At 46.7% G+C, this 24,458-nt stretch overlaps 1 protein-coding gene across 6 annotated transcripts in view; it reads left to right on the forward strand.

Annotated features, from left to right (window-relative positions):
- LOC125939991 (zinc metalloproteinase-disintegrin-like atragin) overlaps window positions 1-24,458 on the forward strand; it is a 178,911-nt gene that overhangs the window by 57,890 nt on the left and 96,563 nt on the right. For 4 of the 6 annotated variants that reach the window (XM_049655608.1, XM_049655606.1, XM_049655605.1 and 1 more), the window contains 3 exons: window positions 5,502-5,579; window positions 11,447-11,586; window positions 14,316-14,368. In XM_049655608.1, coding sequence (XP_049511565.1) covers window positions 5,502-5,579; window positions 11,447-11,586; window positions 14,316-14,368 — 271 coding nt within the window. The remainder of the gene's footprint in view (window positions 1-5,501; window positions 5,580-11,446; window positions 11,587-14,315; window positions 14,369-24,458) is intronic. The other 2 variants (XM_049655610.1, XM_049655609.1) reach the window with 1 other exon arrangement.

The raw sequence follows: 24,458 nt of genomic DNA on the forward strand, positions 1-24,458 counted from the left end.
AATGCATGTTTACACATGGCGTTCTTTTCGGTGCATACTTTGGTAGATGAGAGTATGCGACGTCGTCCCTGACGCACACACACGTAGCTATCGAGACGTCACAATCTATATAAACTGTCGCATATTCAGTTCTGAATATATATATATATATATATATATATATATATATATATATATATATATATATACATGTGTGTGTGGCGGTGAGGTTGATGCGGCAGCTGGTGATGGGTAGGCAAAGAAGCTGCTTTCGTCCAGGAGAGCTAGCGTCGGTTGAGGCTGTCAACGACTGAGCTTAATTGAGAAGGCGAAGCATGCGTCTCGTCATTAGCTTCGATATGATTAATTTTACTTAGTTAGCTTGGTGGGGCCTGCAATGCTAGCATACATAAGCTCTCACGAGTTCATCAGGAAGTCTTGCAATTTCTGAAAACTTGGCAATAAACATACTGAGATGGCATTTCATTCCATAACATCCCTGCGTGCCAGCATTTCTGAAAACTTGGGAATAAACATACTGAGGTAGCATTCCATTTCATAACATCGCAGCATTTGCTTCTGCGACGCCCTTAGTGCGGCTTCGATATTCTTTACTTTTTATTATTCTTGAGAACGATCCCGTGGGGTAAAATTTAGTCGCCAAGGTGTGTTGTTGCGGTGTGTTGTTGCTATAAGCTAGCAGGAAGCTATTGAAATTAACGGGCTCTCGTTGTGCGTAACTGCGAGCACCTTTCACAGTTCAACTACATGATTTTTCACGTTTTCCTGCTCCACAAGAGCGGTGTCAAATAAAGCTTCGTGGTCAGCTGCTCTTTTGAGAGCGTGACTGTGGCTGTTCCAACAGCTGGGAGCAATTTAGAGACGAATTAAATGCGAATAAAGCGGTTGTTTTCCCTAGATACCCAGAATGCGCAACCATCTATCGTAGCTTTTCACACTGCTGATTGCAAAACGCTTCTCTAGTGCTGCTACTTGGTTATTTTGGCTATTGTGATAGCTATCCTGTGATTTTTGGGAGTATAAATAGAGTGTCCCCCTGATGTTAACTCGAAAAACAAATTTTGCATTACCCACCCGACGTCCGTGCGAAGTCGTTTCCGTGTACAACATTTCTTGCTTGTACGTTTTACCCTACGCTGTGATTACCATGCTGGTACCTTGAAAGTTACTCGTATGAGCAATACCCAAGCAATACAGAAGTCTACAGGACGATGCAGGCTGGAAGTGATGAACCTTAATTTAACAAGGCCTGTCACTGGAGCTATGAATAGACAAAGGGACGCCGTTAGGGTGAAGACAAGTTCTGAGAAAGACTAGTCCCCTTGACGATACGCTGGATCTAGTGGCAGTCCTTGTTAAACTAGACTTCATCTTATCCGCTATATGTATTTCGATGCTTTCAATGTCGTCACGTCAGTTGTCGAGCAAGTTTCCAAATGTTTTGCACCTTATTCACATAGCTGTTTTATCGTGATGGAGTTCTATGCTTTGCACGGTCTGACTCCCAATATCGGTTTCACTGGCGGGATAGCGATGAACTTAATGGTACGATATTTTGTGCATTTAAACATTCAAGCTGACATTTATCATTGATATTAAATTTGATTCCCGCATATGTAGTTCATCATACAGTTATTCACTTGATTAGAGCTCGCGTTGCCCATGTACTGAGTTTGTGCTTGAACCTTAAAATTACGCCAGGAGGAAGTGTCTTGTTTTAGGCTGTGCCCGTTGGAACGAGGAGGGGGAGATACAGTAGGCCGTCTTAGTCTACGCGGAGATTGTATTTACTTAATAGAAGTCTAGGCTTTCAACGAAGAACTGCCATTGCTGAACGTGCTGCCATGCGCCATGGAGGAAAACATTGAGCTGGCGGGAGATGGGGCTACCTGGTGGGCCTGACCAACACCGAGCACCGAAATGCCTAGGTTTGCTGCAGGGCGCTCAGGCCACCTTATCACTCTTTCCACCCGGCCAATACTTTTTCGGTGTGGTTTCAGGTTATAATTGTTTCGAGCTACTCGTGAGTTCCGTTTGTTTTGCCTGATTTCACATAGTGGTGATATTGTCGGACGTAAGGCCGTCATTGTGAAAACAGTGCTTCTTTCGCGATACGTCTCTTACCCGATCGGCCACTGATTCACTATCCATTACAGTGTGCAATGACTTGCCTGCCTACATGGTTGCCATAAACGACCGGACCTTCTTACAAAGTGCTTTGAGTAGTTTATCAGCTCCTATGCAGCTAACTTAAACCATGTGCGCTTTCTATAGTAGCTAAACTCTCCATTGCTCAATACGTGCAACATAAAAGATATTTTTCCAAGCCTCGATAAAGCCCGCGCAACTAGTCGCGCGGCACTTTTGTGTTTCGCAGGCTTTCTTTCGGGCTTGCAAAAAAAAAAAACTTTTATGTAGCACGTATTGAGTAAAGAAAGCTGGATGGGGAAATATCAGCATAGTCTATCATTTTCTCATTGACACTATTGCTCTCAGTAAAACAATTAATTAAGTTGAATAATTATTCAGAACTAATTATGTAAATAGGATAAATACAATAAGTAATCTGACTCGCTTATGTGACAGCAAACAACATTACCTCGGTCGGTCTAGCTGCGTGGCAGGTGCATATTTTAAATTTTCGGCACAGGTTACGTGAGACCCATGGAATATGGCTTTAAAGAGAGGATGCTGTGCTTCGTCTGGGGATAAATACAATGATTTCTAATAGAATCCTCTTTGAAACGAGGTGACGACAAATAGGCCTTTAACTTGCTTGAGCTCGTCAGGCTTTGCATCAGGCTTTTCATCAGGCATCAGCCTAGCATTTCCTCTATTTCTCGTTTATTATGTAAACTCATCTACGCCTGCAACGACCGCAGCTCCATGTTTTCTGTACTTGTTTTCCACGAATTCTGTAAACGTCTCCTTGCTTAACTCGACCGCTGACCACTTAACGCTCTCATGAGGTTCGAACCCCAGTGCTTCCGGAAGGTGGCGTTCCCTACACATACCGTTCGAACTGAGTGCATATCTTTGCATATTATTACAATGTGGTGAGTCATCCCTACATTTTTCTGTGCCTGACATGCACCTCACATTGTTGTGCATATTCGCTTATGTATGTTTTGATCCTTCGGCGGCCAGCTCGGACACAGAAAGGCAAGGCACCGCCCGTTATGTAGTCATAATAACGTGTTTTTTTTTCAAACTTCTTGCTTGCTGTTTTTGTAAAACGTTTGTACCCTCAAGTAAAGAGTGTAGAACTGTATTCATCACAACCAACATGCAGCTTTAGAAGCTACTTTACATCGAAGGCCGGGTAACCTTGCTCCAGATTTGAAAGACAGTAAAAGTAGTTGGCGTATAGTTTACCGACACATTGCAATAGGATGCTCAGGTGGATTTTATACTCCAGAAACTGAGCCGCATAACAGGTATACTACATCGAAATCGGTACCTTTTACCAACGTCAGCTAAATTGATCATTTATAATGCACTCTTTGCCTCGCATGTAAATTATTGCCATCTTGTATGGGGCACAACATCAGCTTCCAATCTCTCTAAAATACTACTGATGCAAAAAAAAAGTAATACGAGCTATTGCAAATGTTCCGTACAACTCACACACTGAAGGTCTTTTCACCAAGTACAACATAACAAAAAGTCATCATCTCTACAAACAAATTCTCCTACGCACTTACTACTTTCAGGTGAAAGATAGAAGCAACCTAATAACAAACATAGCAAACTTAAAAGAGTATACACCCACATATGACACGCGCAGCCATGAAAAATGGCTCATACCTTTTTCGAGAACAAATTACGGCCATCAAATGGTCGCAAACACCCTGCCATGGCTACTAAATTCTTATCTAGAAGCCGGAGTTGACATTCATGTCTTGACACCATCGGAGCTCATCTGTCTTGCGAAAACTATAATTTAAATCACCATGGTACAGTGAAACCACGTGTACTCACAGTGAAAGAAATTTAATTATTCCCTTTAATCGATGTAACCCACTGTTATTTATTTTTCCATTTCTGAAAGTGTTCTTTGCCACCGTTCTGCCAATATGTAAAGGGGGCCAGGGACCATTCAAGCTGCCGATAAGCAGCTTTTACCTTGGCCCCCTCCATTTGCTTGTAAATGGGCCCAAATAAAATGAAATGAAATCACTCTTGTAATAGTGCGAGGCTCCGCTTGAGTACCGTCCCGCTCTGCTCGGGTTGCTCTCAGAACCCTTTACAAATTGCACATTGCACCCACTCCGGCCTATACGCCTGCGAATTTCTAGAGGTCCACATGCCCAGCACCAAGGGGTATGTGCCACGGGAATATGCCTATACCTAAAACTGAATACATAAATATGAACACATCCACATACACAGACCCATGGAATAAACACGCCACATCAGAAGTAGTAGCCAATTTCTACAAAAGTAAGCACGCTTCGCGTTACGTAGACATCAAATGAAGTTAACCCTGCTAAATATTTTTGCTTCCGTCCGTCCTTTGCATCCATTCTACCGCCTCTGTTTCTCTTAATGTTTTTTTTCTTTTGGTGGAAAGGGAGGTGGGGTGATTCTGGGTTGTCTACTTCTGCCTCCAACACTCTTGTTTCGTGGTGGCCAACTTTTGAAACCACTTCCTGCATTCCATGTACACGCGTTTGGGATACATATTTTTTCGGCCCTTTAGCAACCCATTTCTTTTTATCCAAGCTCCTGAGTATTTCTTCAATACTAAAATCGCATACCAAACCATCCTTAGAGTGTTCAGTGCGCTACCCTGCGGGGTGGCTCATGGAATAACGTATATGGCTGCTTATCACGTAATTGGGGCTTCGTATGCCTGCTTCGACAACCTCACTGCTGAGAGGTTCACTGCAAAAGTATTCATCTATTGAGCCTTTGGGTTAGGTAAAAGGACTTAGATGCGTAAAACTCTCGTGGAGCCCTGCACTACGCTGTTCTTCAGAGCCCCTGGAATGGAAACCCTGCTACTCAATCGACAAACTATATACTGGATCCTCGTCATCGTACTTACAGGCGCTATCATCGTGGCTTTGTCGGACCTTGCCGTCAAAATGTGACTAATTGATGGTGGCAATTGCGCTTCTTGCCTTTTCTCTAAACAGAGGTCAGACCTTTAGAATTATCTGCATTAGTTTCCCCGAATGGCAAAAGAGACCATTTCCGGGTGAAGTCTATGCAGGTGAACTACGTCAGTTTCAGCAGTGGTATGCGAGCTAAGTGCGTACGTTGAGCGGCTGCCAGGGATCTACTGCTCGAAACGAAAAGAAAATTAAGAACCTTTAGCCTGCCTCCTGTAATTGCACAGTTAAAAACTTTTCCACAACAATGCTATCAGTGATTTTTAACAATTTTCGCCATAAACAAGTGCCCCTACTTTCTCTTTTCAATGGCTCGCGCATTCTGCTTCTCTTTGTTGTTTATTATGTACGTATGGTATATCTTTGATTGCTCTTTTTGCCGAGGTCAACCTGGTCTTCACAAGAACCGAGACGAATCGTTTGGACCTCAAGCTCGTCGTTACTGCTGTGGTTATCTTATCGGTGAGTTTCAAATCGGCATCGCTAGGTTGACGACCGAAAATGCTGCAAGCAATTCGTCAACAAGAGTAGTTTTCGTATAGGTGGTAGCATGAAAATACTATTTGTAATTCAGGTGTCGTGTTTCGCAGACTGAAACATGATATATATAACATGAATCTTAAATGATTTGTTTGCCTAAGTTCAGTTTCTTTCCAGAGCGTCATTTGAAAATTCTAATAACGCTAATATCTATGCCACACTATTTGGTAGCATTTGGGCAAGAGAGACAAGTGTAATTAAACAATGTGAAATACCTCCGTGAGTAATCACAAAACCAAGCTACGAGTACTGAGTCTCCCATAAAGGTCTATCCTGGTTTGCGAATTTGTAGTTACACAAAATTATACACTGAAAATCACGCAATATAAGACGCGGTTTCTTTTGAGCACCTCAACGTTCCTGGTTTTCCCGTATTTTACAAAGGTGTAACGTGTCGGTAAAAAGTTACGATGACGAACTGCAACTGCAATAAACATTTACAAACACTTTTCGCAGCTGCCGCTGGAGACTGAAATCTTTTCAAGACCGTATACACTCTGCGACACGTCGTAGTGCGCTCGCGTCGTATTCGCATCGAAGCCCACTAAAATCGCTTTTGACATTATCATTTTGTTATGTTGTTCATTTTAAATTATTGCTATGTTTCTTTTTCGGAATGAGTGAAATGGCTCCGGGCTCATCGAAGTACAATGAATACTCCGAGTGAGCATTTTTTTATTGGTGGAAGAATAATGGTCCCGTATGCACAGCTTAAGGTCCTCAGCTTTCAATTGTATTTTTTTTTCTCAGACATTTCGCGTATGCTTTGCCTTGTCGATAATAAGGCGTTAGCGACATGTATCTGTAAGTAGCGATAGCTCATTTCAGAGGTCGTGTGTCTAAATGCACTTTATGAGCTGCGTCGATGAGGCTTTGGTCATAGAGAAAGGAATTCAACAAGAGGGGACACTCCCATAGGGCCCAGCGGCCGAATTGACTGCAGCGTGCCAAGCGGTCGGTGTCGATCACTTACATCACTTCCGGTTTCGGTTTTGGGCGCGCGTATTTTGAACGCAAGCTAGTACGCCGGCTGCGACCCCCCCCCCCCTCCTTTTATTTTATTTTTTTTTTTTTGCTCTGCGTGCAGAATCGGTTTATTATTTAGTAAAAATGATTGTGAACGATCCCGTAAAGTCCCATCGAATCTGTGCCACGTGAAATTTCACAAAGTAGACGCAAGACCTTTTGTGCAATGAGGAAATATTTATTTTGCTCTATATAAAAGCTCGTTCCGCGCTTTTTGTGCGTTCATCCAACGTTGTGACACCAGCAGGTAAGGCAGTAGTTCCTGTATGAAAGCTCCACCGGACGGCACCAGCTGAAAAAAAAGTAAATTACAAGCATGTTACATGTTACAAGCACGAGTCATTTTGGTATTTAGATATAGGAATACTGCGTGTAGAGGCGAAACGTGCGAAAGCGGTGAATGGGCGGCATTACAAACAAAAGCAATTCGCTTTTACATACATGGCGTAGAAAATACCCGACTCATCCCAAACATATATGAAAACATCTGATTTCCAAGCGTTCCCCCCTTTCCGGGCATTATTTCCTGCACTTTGGCACCACAAATACACGGGCGACTTCGCGTTTTCAAAACTTGGCCTCAGGTTATGCCACGGTACGTGACATACACAGAGACGGACGCAACAGGCACTCAAGACAAATGCGTGGTTGCAAAGCCTGTTTTCAGTCCTTTAGAAGACGGAATTTTCGAATTACAAGTGTGATATGTTCCTCGGCGTTATCTTTCGCGCGTTCTGCCGGCGCCAGCAGCACACTCCCATGTTATCACTCTCGGCAATCGCCCATCGCGTTTTCGACAGACGTGAGTACCGAAAGAAGGTATATGTTGTTGCGGGGCCACAAAAAACGTCACAAACTTGACCCTTTATAAGATTCATTACACGCCAAACTAACTTTATCACCACGGCCGAGCTGCTTATCGCTAACTGCGTCACAGCGCGCTGTGCGGCCAGCGTGCCTCAAAAGTACCCCAGAAAGTAACGAAATTACTCTTCAGTAATGTCTGGCGTCAGAGAAAGCGGCACAAACTTCTCCTAGTAAGATGCACTACACTGCGCACTACGACCGAGTTGGTTCTCGCTAACTGCGTCACAGCACGCTGCGCGGCCAGTGTGCCTCAACAGAACCGAAATAAGTTACAATAATCCCCTAGGAAGCTTCGGAAGCATATCCCAGCCCGATTCATTAACCCAAATTAACTGCGCCAGGACGGCCGAGCTGTTTTTCGCTAACTGCGTCTTAAGTCTCGGTCCCGTGCCGTAAGCCTAAATGCGTCGTAGACTGTGAAGCCAAATTTCTCACCTTGCCGTAATCCAATAGTGCAGTGGTGTATTGTCCCAGTGCAAAAGGAACGTAAGCATACGCCGGGAGCCCACGAAACCAGGCTACTTTACAAAAAAAGGGGACAGACGGGTCGCCGCGGGCGAGCGCTCAAACGCGCGCGCGGCCGCACTCGCTGGCTTCGGGGGACTGTCTGGCGGATGACGCATGTATCTGGCGCGTCATTGACCTGTGGCTAGGTAAGGCTAGGAAAATAAGTCGCAAAGCTTAAGTTCATTTATACGCAAAACGTTTTAGTTTTCGCGCCAAAGAATTTAAAAAATAAATCAATTCCTGTTAACTTAAGTTCACTTTCTTTTTTTTCGATGCTCGCGGCAGCTAACGTTCGGTGTCAAAAGTATAGCGTGACGTATGGTGACGTGTTTCCTGTTGCCAGTTTTTGCCGAGTGTCCCCTCTTGTTGAATTTCTTTCTCTATGCTTTGGTGGCCATTGAATATTCTTTATCCAAAGTGCGTGCACTTCTAAACCTTGGTGGCAATGGGCTGCTGCCTGTGTTGCTGCGAGAGTCAGAAACATATGTATTTTATTCGTCGTACTTCATATCAATGACGCCGTCGGTTAAAAGGCGACTTCAGTTCGTGAGCTTCCATCTGAATACATGGAAACAGGTAAGTCCTGTTTATCGACATCCCGTGCACAAATTTTAATGAGGTTTCTCGCAGTTAAAAGAAATAGGATCTTGTGAAGCTAGGAAGCCGATTTTTTTATTGCATCCGTCTTAATTCACAAAAAGCAAAGTTCAAAGAAAAAAACTCAGGCTCCAAGTTCTTAGCTCTGTAACTTGTTAATAAATAATGACATCACAATTCTGTTAACTGCTCTTATTAAGACATCTAAAGTGGACTAAATGGGCGCATTGCATATTGCGCTAAAACAGAGCACTAATGTGTAAGTAGAACTTTGTCAATGCCCTCATAAGTGTAACAATTTCGCGTCATAAGAAGTGTAATAATATAAGCGCTCTCCGTGCGCTAAAAATGCAGTTCACAAAACTGCGATATCTGTGTTTGATGTAGAGTTATGGATTTGGGTAAGCTTCATGCAGGTTTCAATATTTCTGTAACATACCAATATTCGGCAATATTCGGCCCATCGTTCGACAATGTAGGGCAAAACACAATTTTTTTTTCCTGCAGTCACAAGAAATTACCTTTTTCTCTCAAATGCAAAACATTTATTCAGATTGGTCAAGCGGTTGTGTCTTCCAAGTATTGCCGCATTTTACATTTATTTAAATGGAGAAATCCTAGTTCACCCCCAGCTAAAGCTTCCTTTTATGGACTACCATACTAATGGTCTAAGTCTACAACTCAATCTCTAATAAGTATTGATGGCGAAAAAAATGCAGTTGGCTCAAGCTGTCGCTGAGAACTCCGCACATATGAGGTTTGGTTGAGCACGTAATATCAGAACATACACGAGTGTACAGCACAGCGCATTCGCATTGCCGAAATACGCCACTAACAGGAACAAACGCACGTATGTATAAGGCGCCTTCGCGAGTGGCTGCTGCAGTTTATTTGAGTTATACGCTCTCGTGCAGGCGGCCTTGCTTTATAGAATACTGAAGCACCGGTTTGATAGCTTCTGTGCTCTGTTATGCGTTGTGCTATAGCAAAGAAATGGTCGATAGTCACAGCTACAATTTCTCTTCAAATTGTCTCTTGGACGCTTTATGATCAGTAGCAGCTACGAACATGTATACCATTTTTGACAGAGTCCCTGCCGCAAATTCTACTCGACGCTGGAACGAGCACTACAAAGAGCAGGAAAATACACTCAACCTCCTGCTACAACAGCGCCTTCCAGTGGTTACGTTATCGCGTTTCGTTTGCGACGCCTTTCTTGACAGGCAAGAGTCATGTCAATTCTCAGAGAATTGCACAAGTGTATCGGATGGCCGCGCTCGCTCCAACCACTCTGGTTCTGCGGAACAGTAAATCATTGAGCTTGATCCTCTTCCTCACATGCTTCTCTGATATACCGGTACCACATTATATAGGTTTCGCGTCCTTGTCACACCGAGTGACTAATTCACTGTCGTCAGGTCAAGCAGGCTCGGCAGTTTAATCTGCAATGTCATTATCCCCTCATTTCCCCCGAGGAGAGCATTTGTAGGTTTACTCTATATGAATATCACTTTCAAAAATGCCGCTCCAAAGGTTCTTTTTACGGTGCAGTTCTGCTAGGCGAACATAATATCAGCACTGAGGTCAGCACCGTGTTATAGTTGGTGGCAGAAGATTCATTACTAAGATTTCGGCCATGCCCAGTGGTCCTCATGGTGCTTCCCAAGCTAAGTTGTCTCTTCCGGCAGCCTGAGCTTGGCTGTGCGTAGAGGTACATCGGCTTATCGAGTGAGGCATACAAGCTGGTGTGTCCCTTGCGCCATGGCTCGCAGCTTCTCTTCCATTATCGTGACCTTATCGAGAAAATATTGGCATTATCATGATATTAGCGACAATATTAGCCAGATACTAGGATGTAACACAAAGTAAAGCTGGCGTTTCTATTGCCCGTAAAAATTATCAAAGTCAATGTATCGCCTTTGTGGCGGAAACTGCGATTTTTTTTTTTACAGGAATATGTCATCAGTGATAAACAAAGCACCCATTCTGCTATACTCACAAATTAAAACATGAAAGTTAAATTTAGAGTAACGCACCGAATAAGCACGACTAATTTAGAGTGCGAAGTGACGTTGCTCCGCGTCTGAACTCTGAAGCTAGTGGAATCTCCGATGTAGCCGTAATGGCCTAAATTAAACAGATTTAACAAAAACTCGAAACAGCAGAAACGAAAGTACATGTATTTGTTTGCCCTAAATTGACGTGTTTCATTCCGCGAGTACCCTAACTATAAATAAAACTAGACACGTTTTGTTTTAAACGTAGCAGTTTTCAATGTTTTGTTACTCGTCAGGCACGGAAGGAGATCAAACACTGATGCCAAGGTTCAGTAAGATTAGAAAAATTCGTTTGTTATTTGCATATTCGTCCTCCCCCCAAAACTACAAAGCTATATTTACATAAAGCATTGTCGTAATAAAATTTTTGATGAATTTTATTCCGGAATCTTCGAATCGGAAGTTCTTTCTTACAACACAAGTTATTTTTGTTGTGACAAAAACATTTGCAGAAAATAAAAGAACATTGATTATAAATGAGCATTCACACTTAATGAGAATTTCAGGCTAAAAAAACTTTCTTAATGAATCATGTTCATTTTTATGTATTATTTTTTCACGAAAGCACAAAAAGTGATAATGCAGCTGCATGGATAAAATTGTTACCCTGACATAAGCTTAGACTGTTATCTTCTGTTCCGATAGCCAGCATCTATCCACATTGTCAAGCAAGCAAGTACATTACGCATATATTCTTGAAGATTTGCTTTTGCACAGTATTTACTTCCATTACAGAGGGACACTGAAATAATGGCGGAAAGACATCCCACTGATAATGAACTCATTTTGGCTCGCACGCCGTCCGCTTTGAATCATTTCATCAGAGTAAACAGGCACATATTTGGTGGAGCAGATGTGGCAATATATTTGAGCAAGTATGTATTGTTCATGTTGCATGTATGCGTCATTTTGCTTTTTTACACACAACTTTGACAAACTAAAGCATTGTCTTGTTACCTATATCTTGCGGGAGACATGCTCGTTTTAACAAAAACTTAGTAGATATCGCCAAATGGATAGCGAGGCTGGCCTGCGCATTTAGACTGTTCACGCTACGCGAGAAGTTTGGTGCGTTGGTTAAGTTAAGCATGCTTGTGTTGTCACTTCAGCAAATGTTCCGCTAAAGCTATAATAGTTTGTGTTTGCTTAACGCTGAATAGCTAGCTCTTAATGCGTGATTGACTCTTCGTTGAATTTTGAATGTTATTCAGCAGATAGCACCATTCAAACTAAAATTATAGCGAAAATTATAGCGAACTATAGCGGATAACATAGAAGTAATCCTAGTGCCTACTAGGCGGATTTTGACTTTGAGCAAATAATAATTCCTCCAAGAGAGTTTCCTTAGGGACAAGCTGGTACATAGCATCTTTAATTTCATGTCATTTTATTACCTTAAAGACCCCATTGAAGGGGTATTACATAAGGGATGGGTGCAAACATGAAAAATTGAAAGCCATCTTTTTTATGGCATCAGTTTATGGTATCAACCATTTTTTATGGCTGGGAAAGCTTCAAGTAATATTTTAAATGTCCGTTATTAAATACAATGGTGGTTCTTTCGGCGACAAATCGTCAGTGGTAACTACCATGGGGTGACCGGTGATACGTGGCAACTAGTAGCTAATTAACATATTTTTTTAAAAATGTGGGCAGCTTGCACTAGTGGTGCAAGGCTGAAGTAAACAGCGGAGCTGGTGATCGACCGACCTTCTTCCAACTATTGCTAAGTGCTGCTAGGTACGGTATTCCGAATCGGCTCGCCACCGACGCGCTGACTCTCGCTTGGCAGCGCGACGTGCTTCAAGATGAGCAGCTTCTTCTTCGGGTGTCCGGATCTTCTTTGGTCGTCCCATGTCAAGGCTACATGTACTCGCCACAGAGTCAACGACAGTTCTGCCGCCGTCGCGGCGGCTCCGAGCTTTATCTCCCCGGTGACGTCACGGCCAAGCTGCGCCTCCATATTTGCCGGGGTAGGCGCGGCTGGTCGAAACCTGCCAAGCCGCCGCCAGAGGCGCCGGCTGCAGTCACGTACACTGCGCACGTTCGACGCGAACGCGGGGAAACGCGCACGGCATCGGCAGCAGCTCTTCGCGTTGCCTCGTTGGTGCTGCTACAATTTCTTACTTTCTCTCTCTCTCGCTCTCATATTCTCATAACGTCCCATGTCAAGGCAACATGTGCACAGCACGGAGAGGAAGCGAAGCCCACTCCACTCCGCGAGCTCGTTGCTAGGCAATGCGCGATGAAGTCATCGCCACGAGCAGCTTTCGTTCGCACTACGCGGCGCAACCAAGAGCTTAAGCAGCTCCGCTGTTAAAATTAGCATTGAAACTTGCAGTTTCAGCGGGCTCACTGTAAGGGGGAAATAGACGCGAGCTCTCCGTACAAGATATATGATCTTCGGTATTAGGAAAAAATGTCGCGGTTTCGCCCGAAAGGCGAATCATCGATTGCGATAGCAAATTAGTAGACAACTATAGGAACTATGAATAGTAGTTTTTATCAGCCGTATAAACTCGTAAACATACGCCTACTAACTAAATTACCAATAACAAGCACGGTGCCACGCGTGCACAGGTAAACATGAATCCATCTCGCTCGATGGGCGCGGAAGCTCGCTGTCAAAACACTGGAGTAAGGAGGCACGGCAGCCGCAGTGAGGGAATTGACCTTCGTGCTGTCTGTTTTAGCCGCATTTTCAACCTTCCGCTGCAATCCTAGGCGCGGGCAGCGCCCTCCTCTTCCAGTTATCTACTTCCACGACTCTATATCGGCCCTACCGAGACCGTTGCCACTGCTATGCACTCCTCGTCTCTTGTCAGCCAATTAGATAAATAAAACCTGTCAAGATATGCAATGCTATTCGCTTTCAAAACAAACAAAAGTAACGTCCTATGAACGAGCAGAGGGTTTGATTGGTTGGTTGACACAACGCTGTGGATCAGTACCCGATGCTTGCGTCCGCAGTTACGTGAATTTGACACCAGGTGTTGGGAATAAGAACAGATTGGTATAGTTGTACATGATAGGGGCCCTCACAATAAGCTACAAAAAATGTTATATGTGTCTCTGGAAGCAAGGTTTGCGAATAAAAAGAAAAATTATTCTGTTCCGGGAATTGACCCTTTCAAGCTCCGTGCTATTCTCACGTGCATAATTTTTTTTCCTTCCCTTAAGCTTCCTTGACCAATGCAGATCTTAGCAAATTTGATTTTTCCAGCACATTTGGTGTTCGGAAGGGTGGTTTGATGGGTGAGTACGTATTCCCTTTTTGAGGTGAGCAGCGGGAAAATAAGGCTTGATACAAGTGTAAGGAAGACACAAGCTTGAGAAGCTAACCGTACAACAGGCGACAGATTCCTATCAAATCATAGCTATACAGTCATAAAAATAAATACCCAACAGACCATAGATCAGTGCTATGATCATCTCCCGTACCTGTATATCATCTTATTTGAGGACTGCTCGCCTCAAAAACATTAGACATTACATACGAACTCGGGAAAACGCTTCGAATGTATCCAAAGAAGTCTTAACTCACATGAAGCAAATTTTTGTACGTAATGAACAGCAACTGCTTTGCAAATTTTATATATTTCAGGCGAAAGTTCGCACGGCAGATGCTCTTGGATTCCAATCCCCAAAAACTGAAAGGTAAGCAGTGCGCTGGCCTAAGAAAAAAGAAACTATTTTACTACTCATGTGACCTTTTTGTATTGTTCTAGTATTAATCACATTAGATGGTAATGAATAAGAAATGTGAGCATCTTGCACTAGTGGGGCAAGGCTGGGGTAAACATCGGAGCTGGTGATCGACGTATCGGTTTCAAGGTTTTACCAGGCTTGGCTAAGTTTTGCTAGGAAATGCTAACTGCTGCTAGCCACGGTATTCCTAATCGGCTCGCCGCCGACGCGCAGATTCGCGCTTGGCCGCGCGACGCACTTCAAGATTCGCGGCTTCTTCTTCGGGTGTCCGGATCTTTGGCCGTCCCACGTCAAGGCTACATGTACTCGCCACAGAGTCAACGAGAGATCTGGCGCCATCGCAGCGGCTCCGAGCTTTCTCTCCCCGGTGACGTCACGGCCAAGCTGCGCCTCCACACTTGCCGGGGCGTGGCTGCTCGTAATTTGCCGCGTCGCCGCCAGGGGCACCTGCTGCAGTCACGGACACCGCGCGCGTTCAGCGCTAACGTGTGGAAACGGGGAAATGCGGACGGCTTCGGCAGCAGTTCTGTGCGTTGCCTCGTTGATGCTGCTCACAATTTCTTTCTCTCTCTCTCTATCTCTCTCTCGCAATCATTTTCTCTTTCTTTCTCCCGAGCATAGCGCGCGGCTATATTCGGGCACGCATGCTTGGTCAAATTAAATTGAAATGGGGAACACGTGCAACATTATGTGCATATGTGCACACTACGTGCCCATTATGTGCACATTATATGCACAAATAAATTATGTGCAACATGTGCACGACCCGGAGAGGAGGCGAAGCACTCACCGCTCCACGAGGTGGTTGATAGGCAACGTGCAGTGACGTCATCGCCAGGAGCAGTTTTTGTTTGCACTACGCGGCGCCGCCAAAAGCTTAAACAGCTCTGCTGTTAAAACAAAGCCGTCTTTTTTTTTTCTTCCGACAGTTTATTTGATGACCTTAGTTATAGATGTTCGATCCTTCTACTAGTTTGAATTGCAAGATGGGAGACCAGACGGACCCTATTTTTCTTAGTCACTACCATACTGTTAAAGATTCGCTGCACTTCGCCAAAAGGAAACAGCCCACTCCAGCTTCAACATCGTCATCGTCGCCTTCACACCTTTGGCCTCTCCATCATCATAAATACTGGTCCGCAGTACTACCCCCGGCGGCATAGGCGCCATCGCAGAGTAACTAAAGGCCTGGCTCAGAAGCAGTGTTGTAGGCCCTGAAATTACTGATGTGTATGACATCAATACACACCAGAGTAAAGAGCGGGATCAAACTGACGTGAGCAATCTCGTAGGTCAGCGGCTTCACCTGGTGCAGCCGGTGGAAGGGCCCCGTGTATTCTGAAAGGGGCATATCTGAAAGTCCCACTTGATGAGAAATGAGAACGTGACTGCAGGAATACGAGCGCACCAGGCACAGAATTAAGCATCATGTCCTTTAGATAATTACCAGGTGAACGTTATGCACAACGGTGGCGGACGAAAGCTGCTGAGTTAATTGCGAGGCCGTCAGTCGAGTACGGGCAAGATAGTGCTGAAAGTCGGCTCGGCGATGGCGTCCCATGCCTACTCGCTCGTTGGGGTGGCAGCAGGAGAAAATACAGTGTAAACGGGCAATGTTGGTTCGCGACCATACAACCAATAAAGCAGAGAAAACCCAACAGTGTCGTCAAGAGAAGAATTATACACAAATGTGACGCAAGTAAGGGCAACGCCCCAGTCAGTGTTCCTTGGGGACTCGCATGGACAACATATCTCTGAGGGTGCGATTCCACCACTATGTCAGGCCATTGGTTTGACGATGGTATGAGTTGGGCAGCTTGTGTTGAGGAAAGTAAGAACACAGTGTCGGTGATAACATTGGAAAAAGCTACAGAAATTCAGAGAATCAAGTCCTAATGTGCAGCATTTCTTGGTTTGGCTCGTACTTCTCTTTCCCTTCTTTTCCCCAAAATAGAAGATGTAAGAGTGGGGTTGAAGATCAATATGCAGAAGACAAGGATAATGCTAAATTTCTTAGCAAGGGAACAAGAATTCAGGATCACCAGTCAGCATCTAGAGTGTGTAAAGGAGTATGTTTATCAAGGTAAATTATTCACAGGTGACCCTGATCATGAGAAGGAAATTTACAGAACAAAATTGGGTTGGATTACATACAGCTGGCATTGCCAAATCCTGAGTAGGAGCTGAAAAGAAAAGCATATAATCATTGCATTCTACCGGTGCTTACATATGGGGCAGAAACTTGGAGGTTAACAAAGAAGCTCGAGAACAAGTTAAGGACTGCAGAAAGAGTGATGGATGTTAGGCCTTAGTTTAAGACACAGGAAGAGAGGGGTATGGATCAGAGAGCAAACTGGGATAGCCGATATTGTAGCTGATATTAAGAGAAAAAAATGGAGCTGGACAGGCCTTGTAAGGCATAGTATGGGTAACCGGTGGACTATTAGAGTTACAGAATGGGTACCAAGAGAAGGGAATTGCAGCCGAGAACAGCAGAAAACTAGGAGGGTTTATGAAGTTAGGAAATTTGCAGGCGCAAGTTGGAATCAGCTAGTGCAAGACAGAGGTAACGGTACGTCGCAAGGAGAGGCCTTCATCCTGCAGTGGGCATAAAATAGGCTGATGATGATGATGATGATGATATCACCTCAAATTCACGTTGGCCCACCCCCAAGTTTAGAATGGCCCACCCCATATCACCCCAAAATGTATGTTGGCCTACCCCCATAAGCCCCAAGTTTACGTTAGCCCATGCCCAAATTCAAGTTGGCCAACCCCAAATTTAGGTTGGCCAACCCCGAATTTCAAGATCGCACACGGCCAAATTTACGTTGACCCAACCCAAATTTTAGTATGGCCCACCCTGTAATAAACTGGCCCACCTCATTTCACCTCAAATTCAAGTTTGCCTACCCCCATATCAACCCAAATTTAGAAGGGCCCAGCCACATATCACCCTCAAGTTAAGGTTGGCCCACCCCCAAATTTAAGTTTGCTTACCCAAAATTTCAAAGTTGGCCCATCCTGTAATAAACTGGCCCACCTCATTTCACCTCAAATTCAAGTTTGCCTACCCCCATATCAACCCAAATTTAGAAGGGCCCAGCCACATATCACCCTCAAGTTAAGGTTGGCCCACCCCCAAATTTAAGTTTGCTTACCCAAAATTTCAAAGTTGGCCCATCCTCAAAATTAGGTTCGCCTACCTCAAATTTCAAATTGGCCCACCCCCAAATTTAGATTGAAGCAGCAGAAATTTCAAGTGGGCACACCCCTAAATTTAGGTTGGGCAAACACAAATATAAAGTTGGCCCACGCCCAAATTTTAGTTATCCCATCCCAATTTTCAAGTTGGCCAACCCCATATCACTCCTAATATTAGGTTGACCCACTCCCAAATTCAAGTTGACCCACCCCTACCCCACATATTTTCTTTGAAGTCCTATGTATTTTTATGGGAAAGGTGGCACTTTTTGTGTTACAAATACATGTTGCTATCAACATTGCTGGGGTACTCGCCGAAGAACACGCATTAATATGCACTTGGAGGTGCTACAGTTGGCGACATCAGGCTCGTCGACCAGGTAACCAGAAGGCAATCAACATCCTTGTGGAGATAGCCAGGCTTGTAGATGACAAAATAGGAACATTCCTCTATGCGTAATACCCAGTGACCAAGTCGTCGTGTACGAACTGTTAGTGAGCACAAACAGCAGAGCACTTGATGGTCAGTGATGACTGAAAAGAGTCAGCCAATAAGTATGGGCAGCACTTTGGTGCCGCCACTCTAGGGCAGGACACTCAGGCTCATTGATAGACTAGTTGCACTCGGATGCTGAGAGGCCCCTAACTGCTGCCACAAGCGATAGCATGGTAGTGGCCGCGCTGGCATTGTGGTAGTTCTGCGCCTATTCTATGCCACTGACATTGGTATGAAATTCACTAGGTGCAGAAATATCAAAATGGTCTAGCACAAAATGGGCGCAAATAGGCCGGCAGGGGAGCAATTGGGCCAGCTAGGGTACGAATGTATCAGCAAGGGAGCAAATGTGCCAGCAGGGCATTGTTGCCCTACGTAAAAGGGACCGTCTTTTAAAAGCTTGATTAGCAGTCGTGCTATGACCGCGAAATTTTTTAGGCAGCTGTGGAAGTACTTGCAAAGGCCGATAAAGCTGCGCACATCCTTGCACACTTCGGAACAGGCAAGTTCGTAACAGCATGAATTTTGCCCGGATCGGGTTGCACTCTGCTCGAATCTGTCACGGATGACCAGTCACGGTAATTTGGTGATCACCAAAGTAGCACTTTGATTGTTTGAGTTTCAGAACAGCTCAACGAAAACCAGGGCTGTTGAGAGGCACTCGAGGTGCGTTGCGAATGTTGGGGACAATAGTAAATCATCGTCCAAGTAGCACAGGCATGTGCAATATTTGAAACCTTCAATAAAGGAAAGCCATCACGCACACAAATGTGCGCGGACGTTACGCGGACCAAATTTCATTGCTTTCAATTGATACAGACCGTCAGGTATTACAGATGCGGTCCTCTCGCTGTCTAGGTCGTCCACGGCAAAGTGCCAGTAGCCAGAGTGAAGGTCAATAAAAGCAAAACAGCGAGCACCGTGGAAGCAGTCGATGGCATCATAAATGTGAGCTAGGGGATACACGTCCTTTTTTGTAACACAGTTAAAGTGCTGATAATCCGCACAAAATCTCCATGAGCTGTCGTTCTTTTTCACCAGTACAGCAGGTGACGCCCATGGACTACACGACTGTTCAATAATGTTTTGGCGAGCATTTTGCTAACTTCCATTGTAAGTGACTTGACGCTGAGCCGGCGGCACTCGATACGGGTGGCGAAGAATACGAGGGGCATCGTCTGTATTTATGTGTTGTCTAATAGCTATAGTTTGAGCCATAGGACGGTTGTTAAGATAAGAATATCGTGGTAGAAAAAGATAATGCGATGGAGGTCATGAGCGTACTCTGACAAGTCAGGCTCAATCATTTTCTGTAAGTCGGTGATTGTACAGGTGGCAGACTGTAAACGTCCAGTAGGCTAAGTTGTACTGTTGTCTACTGCAATAGATGCTAGAGAAGGATCCTCGAATGGGCTAAGCTGGACCAGAGTATTCCACGGGGCAGCCGTCGTGCTGTGAACCCGAAATTAACCACTGGCAGGCATATGCAATTCGCCGTAATAAATAAAACAGTATGAGGTACGTGTTTAAGGAGAACGTCGGCGGTGAGAGTGGCAATGTAGATGCCATCGGGTACTGGTGGGGGTGGCAGAAAGTCAAGGTGCGTCAGAGACAAATGTGGCAAGCAGATGAAGCCAGCGGAACTGGGGCGACTGGAGGTGGTTCCGCGGGGTCGTAAATAGACAGGTCCAGGCGGAGAATACCGGCTGAACAGTCTATGAGGATAGAATGCACGGTGAAGCCCAGATATAGAATGGAATTGTGGGGACAGTGGGCGATGACCGTGAAGAAAACGACAGTAGAACGATTTGGGATGCGGACTCGGGCGGGGTACATACCAATTACGGTAGCTGTTCCAGCGTCGGCGACGCCGAGAACATACGTCGCGGTGCGTAGTAATATTATTTTCAGGTGTTCGCGAAGGTCAGCGTTCGTGACAAATAAATGCACCCTAGTATCTATTGCACCACAGAAAGGAACGCCGTTGACTTGTATTTCAAGAAGGTTCATGTTAATGGTCAGCATCGGTAGAGGATTTGGCGGCGTAGGCAGCAATGCAGCGTCACTTCTGGGCACTGCATTGTCTAGTTTCCCGTCTGGGAGACTGTTGGCGTTGGAGCGAAGGTAGCCTTGAATAGGGGTCGTTCGATGCACGACATTCAGTGGCGGTATTATCGGACTATGCTACATAGGGACGAGAAGGACCCTTTGGGTGAAGGTAGCCAGTATAGCTGGTCTGGGCCAGTGAACTCCAGTGACTGCTACAGTGGCGAGATATCTGCCCGATTCGACAGCAGTTCAAACAAATGGCCTTGCCAGTTGCAGTGCGCCATTCAGATGGGTTGCGGTAATGTGGCGGGTAATAAGATGTGGAACGGGTTAAAGGCGCATAATCTGGTCGGACGTCACGGCGATGAGCCAAACAGACGAAGTGAAAACCCATGTCGGCGAACTGTTGGCGGACAACTGCTTGAATCAAGGACACCGTGACTGTAGGTGTGTTGGAGGAGCTGGATTGGAAGGAAGCCGGATACGCGGCCTCAATCTCTCACCGGACTAATCCGGTTAACATCCCCAGTGCTGTGAGAACGCTGCGAGCGCGCGACGGGATCAGATGTGCAGCGTATTGGCTCCGTCATTTTTCGCACGGAACCACTAGCCACCTTTTCGGACTCCCTGGAAAACCTTACTACCCGTCTCCGGGATGTGATCCAGTTCATCTGGACACCACGTTCCGGCAAGTGGACCCATTTTACGACTTTCACGGGCGTTTTACATCTCGACGCCGGTGGCGGCCCCGCTAGGCCTACTGGCTATAGCGCCTCCCGGCAGAACGGGCGATCGGCCCCGAACTACTCTTACAACGGTTACGACCCGCACGGCATGCTGTGTACAACCATCCAAACCTCGGACAGCAGACTAGAGCTGCCCCAAACCTTTAAGAGCACTGCGCTTGCTGCCGCGGTGGCAAGACGAGAGCAGGCGAGCGACGCAGCAATGGCACCTGCTGACGCGGCAGCTCGCACGTGTTCCACAACGCTACCGCCACCTGCGACGCGCTCCGCGGGCCCGCAGCAGGGGAAGAAGAAACCCACGTGGCAACCTCTACATCTGCCGAAGCCGTAAACGATGGATTTCGTCGTCGTTCTGTAACCACGGACTCCATTGTCCCTCATCACCGTTTTTCCCGAGAACGGAGCCGGCAGCCCGCTATCGCCCACATTGGAGCAAACGCAATCCGGCTGGTCACAGTAGTGATACTGCGGGACCAATACCTCATCCTGGCCTACACACCGAACCCGCTTATTGCGGACGAACTGATTGGTGAACTCACATTTCCCTCCTCTGTCGGACCGGTGCCCCTTTTCGGGTACCTATGCGCGGATACCCAGGACTCTTGCTACGGAGTGGTGACAGTGCATAGTACCAACTCCGAAGCCGAACTTCAACAACGCCTCTACTGGCCTCGAGGGCGAGATCCTCCACATCAGGTGATTAGGCACCTCCAACAACGTGAGGCTCACCTTTTCCGGCAAGGTGAAGGACAGGTACGTCACTTACGACGCCCTGCTAATCCCAGTATAGCCGTACAAAAAGACCGTACCAGCATGTAGCCAGTGCGGATCTGTTGGGCACCACCTCGCCACCTGCCCTAGCCCTAAGCCGGACCTCTGCGGCCCCTATGGCAACACGGTACCACTCATGGATGGCGCTCGCGCACCTTACGAGTGCACACCAAAGTGCGCCATTTTCGCCAGACCCCACTTCACCGGGGACCGGAGCTGTAAGGAGCGCTACAGGGCGCCCCCACCCAAATCGCCCACCCCTCCACTGGAGAGCCAACCCGGCTCCGCGAAACGAAAACGCCGGCGACCATGGAAGCCGAGGTCGCCCGCTACCCGGGCTTCACGGCTGGGGACTCCATCTCCTGCCACCAAATCTCCTCCACCCCCGCATCCTGGAGCGGGGGCCCCTGAGCCTTGCAAGCGAGCCCCCACTCCACCGGGACCTCCCACCGAGAGGTCTCCATCGAGGCAGGGGCCACCTGCCTCCCCCACATCGCACCCGCTGCCACCCGGACTCCAGCCAGCTGCTCAAGGGGAACTCACATGGGCTGCTCACATCCGACAAGGACACCAGGTGAGCGGCACGGGTAGGGCAGCCTCCCCACCCCGACCCCCCTCCCCCCGAGCCCACCCAAACTGCCCATACCTCCCACTCTCTCGAGGGAACAAATCGCAATTTAACAACTTAAGGCCCAAGTGGCCTTGTTAACACAGGTAGTGGAGGCGTTCGTGAACCACCCGCCCCCACTCCCTACCTCGACAACTTCCGGGCCAGCACCGGAAGCGATCGACAGTGCCCCCTCTGAACAAAGGGATTTCGCAGGCACTCCTCACTCCGATTGAAGTTCGTCTCAGCAACCTGGAGGCCAAAATGGCCTCCATAGCAACCACTATCGAGGATAGACTCGCTGCTGCCATTCAAACCTTATTCGACCGCATCCTGAGCAGGATAGTGGCCCAGCTGCCCCAAATCGTTTCCAGCACCCGTCCACCCACTCCCAAGCTTAAACGGGTGAATAACTCTCAGATGCAACGGCCACTACCTCATATGGCCGAGGCTGATCGGCAGCCTGTGTGGTTGACTGCTACCCCGAATAATAGCCCCATAACGAGCAGCGGAGTGCCTATGGACCTCTCTGCTCTACTGGAGGCCGCCCAAAATTCTATAGACCAAAATGGCGGGCCACGGCCCTAAATCACGCCACCCCCACGCTAAATCGGACCCTCTTACAATCCTTCAGTGAAATTGCCGGGCATTTCGAGCCCGTGCTAAGCGGGCTGCTCTCTGGCTCCACCTAGGAGCCTTTCCCGATTTACCCGCGGTAGTGGCTCTCCAGGAGCCAGGTGAACACACCGCCCTTACAAATTATATCGTGTATCAAAGGAACGCAGAAACCGCAATATGCATGCACCGAAATTACACCGCCAATTTGGGAGATCTAGAATGTGACCCACCTTACTCGTATGCTATGGTGACCCTCCTCCCACTTGGGAAGCAGGACCCATCCATACACATTCTTAACATTTGCAGTTCACCCAAACTGCCCAACATAACTTACACCGACATCTTTAGAAAAGCGCGCGCGGCAACGCTGCAACACTGCCGCTACGCAGATGTCAAGTCGTAACACCTGACGTCCTTTCCAAGGTTCTCATAGACCCTAGCCAAAAACGCAGAGAAACACAAACACACTTACGGCGTGCACTTCATAGATACACGGGAGACGCGGAGATATTGGCACAAGCGCTCAGAAATAAATATCTCGGTCGCCAACAGGACCCCCTCGGACCGGCGTACTCCTATGCAGGCACGGAGAACGCTGACCTGGACCGTTGCTTCCAACTCCATGATCTGAAGGCGGCCCTGTGCAAAATGAAACGAGGAACAGCGCCAGGCAGGAATCGAGTGTCGGTTAGGCTTTTAGCCAACCTCCCTGACTCGGCGTACCTTCACCTCCTCGACTATTTCAATCAGATCTGGGAGGGGCATGAGCCCCTACCGATTGATTGGAAAACGGCCTTGGTTACTTTCATACCCAAACCAGGCAAATCCATTAACATCGACAATCTCAGACCCATTTCCTTCATCTCCTGTGTGGGAAAGCTTACGGAAAGCATAGTCCGAGATAGGCTCTGAATATCTGGAAGCCCAACACACTTTGCGGACACAATGTACGGTTTTCGCCCACATCCCTTTGCACAGGACATTCTCCTGAAACTACACCGAGACGTTATCGAACCAGTTGAACCCCCCAGTGATGACAAGGTAGTCCTCGCCTTAGACCTCAAGGGAGCTTTCGATAACGTCACTCATGACATCATTCTTACCCACCTCTCACAAACTTTGGGCATAATGCCTTTAGGTATGTTTGCCAATTCCTCATGGAATGGCAGACGTGCCTCCGTATTCAAGACAAAGAGCATGGCCCGTACCCTCTGGGTACGCGGGGAACACCACAAGGAGCGGTCCTCTCTCCTCTCCTGTTCAACCTTGCCATGGCTCACCTCCCCCCATTGCTCAATGACGTCCCAGGTGTGCAGCACGCTCTGTACGCTGACGACATCACGCTATGGGCAACCCAGGGATCTCTTGGCAGCATCGAGACGTGCCTGCAACAAGCAGCGTCGGTAGTAGACAACTACGCCCGTCGCTGCGGTCTCCAATGCTCACCTGCCAAATCGGAATATGTGAATCTTCGCCCTAAACCAAAGGACACCACACAAATCGAACTTTTCCTACGTACCGGGCCTATCCCGGAACGTGATGGAATCA

The sequence above is a fragment of the Dermacentor silvarum genome, chromosome 9 (genome assembly GCF_013339745.2).
Source record: "Dermacentor silvarum isolate Dsil-2018 chromosome 9, BIME_Dsil_1.4, whole genome shotgun sequence".
In the NCBI taxonomy this organism is placed as follows: Eukaryota; Metazoa; Arthropoda; class Arachnida; order Ixodida; family Ixodidae; genus Dermacentor; species Dermacentor silvarum.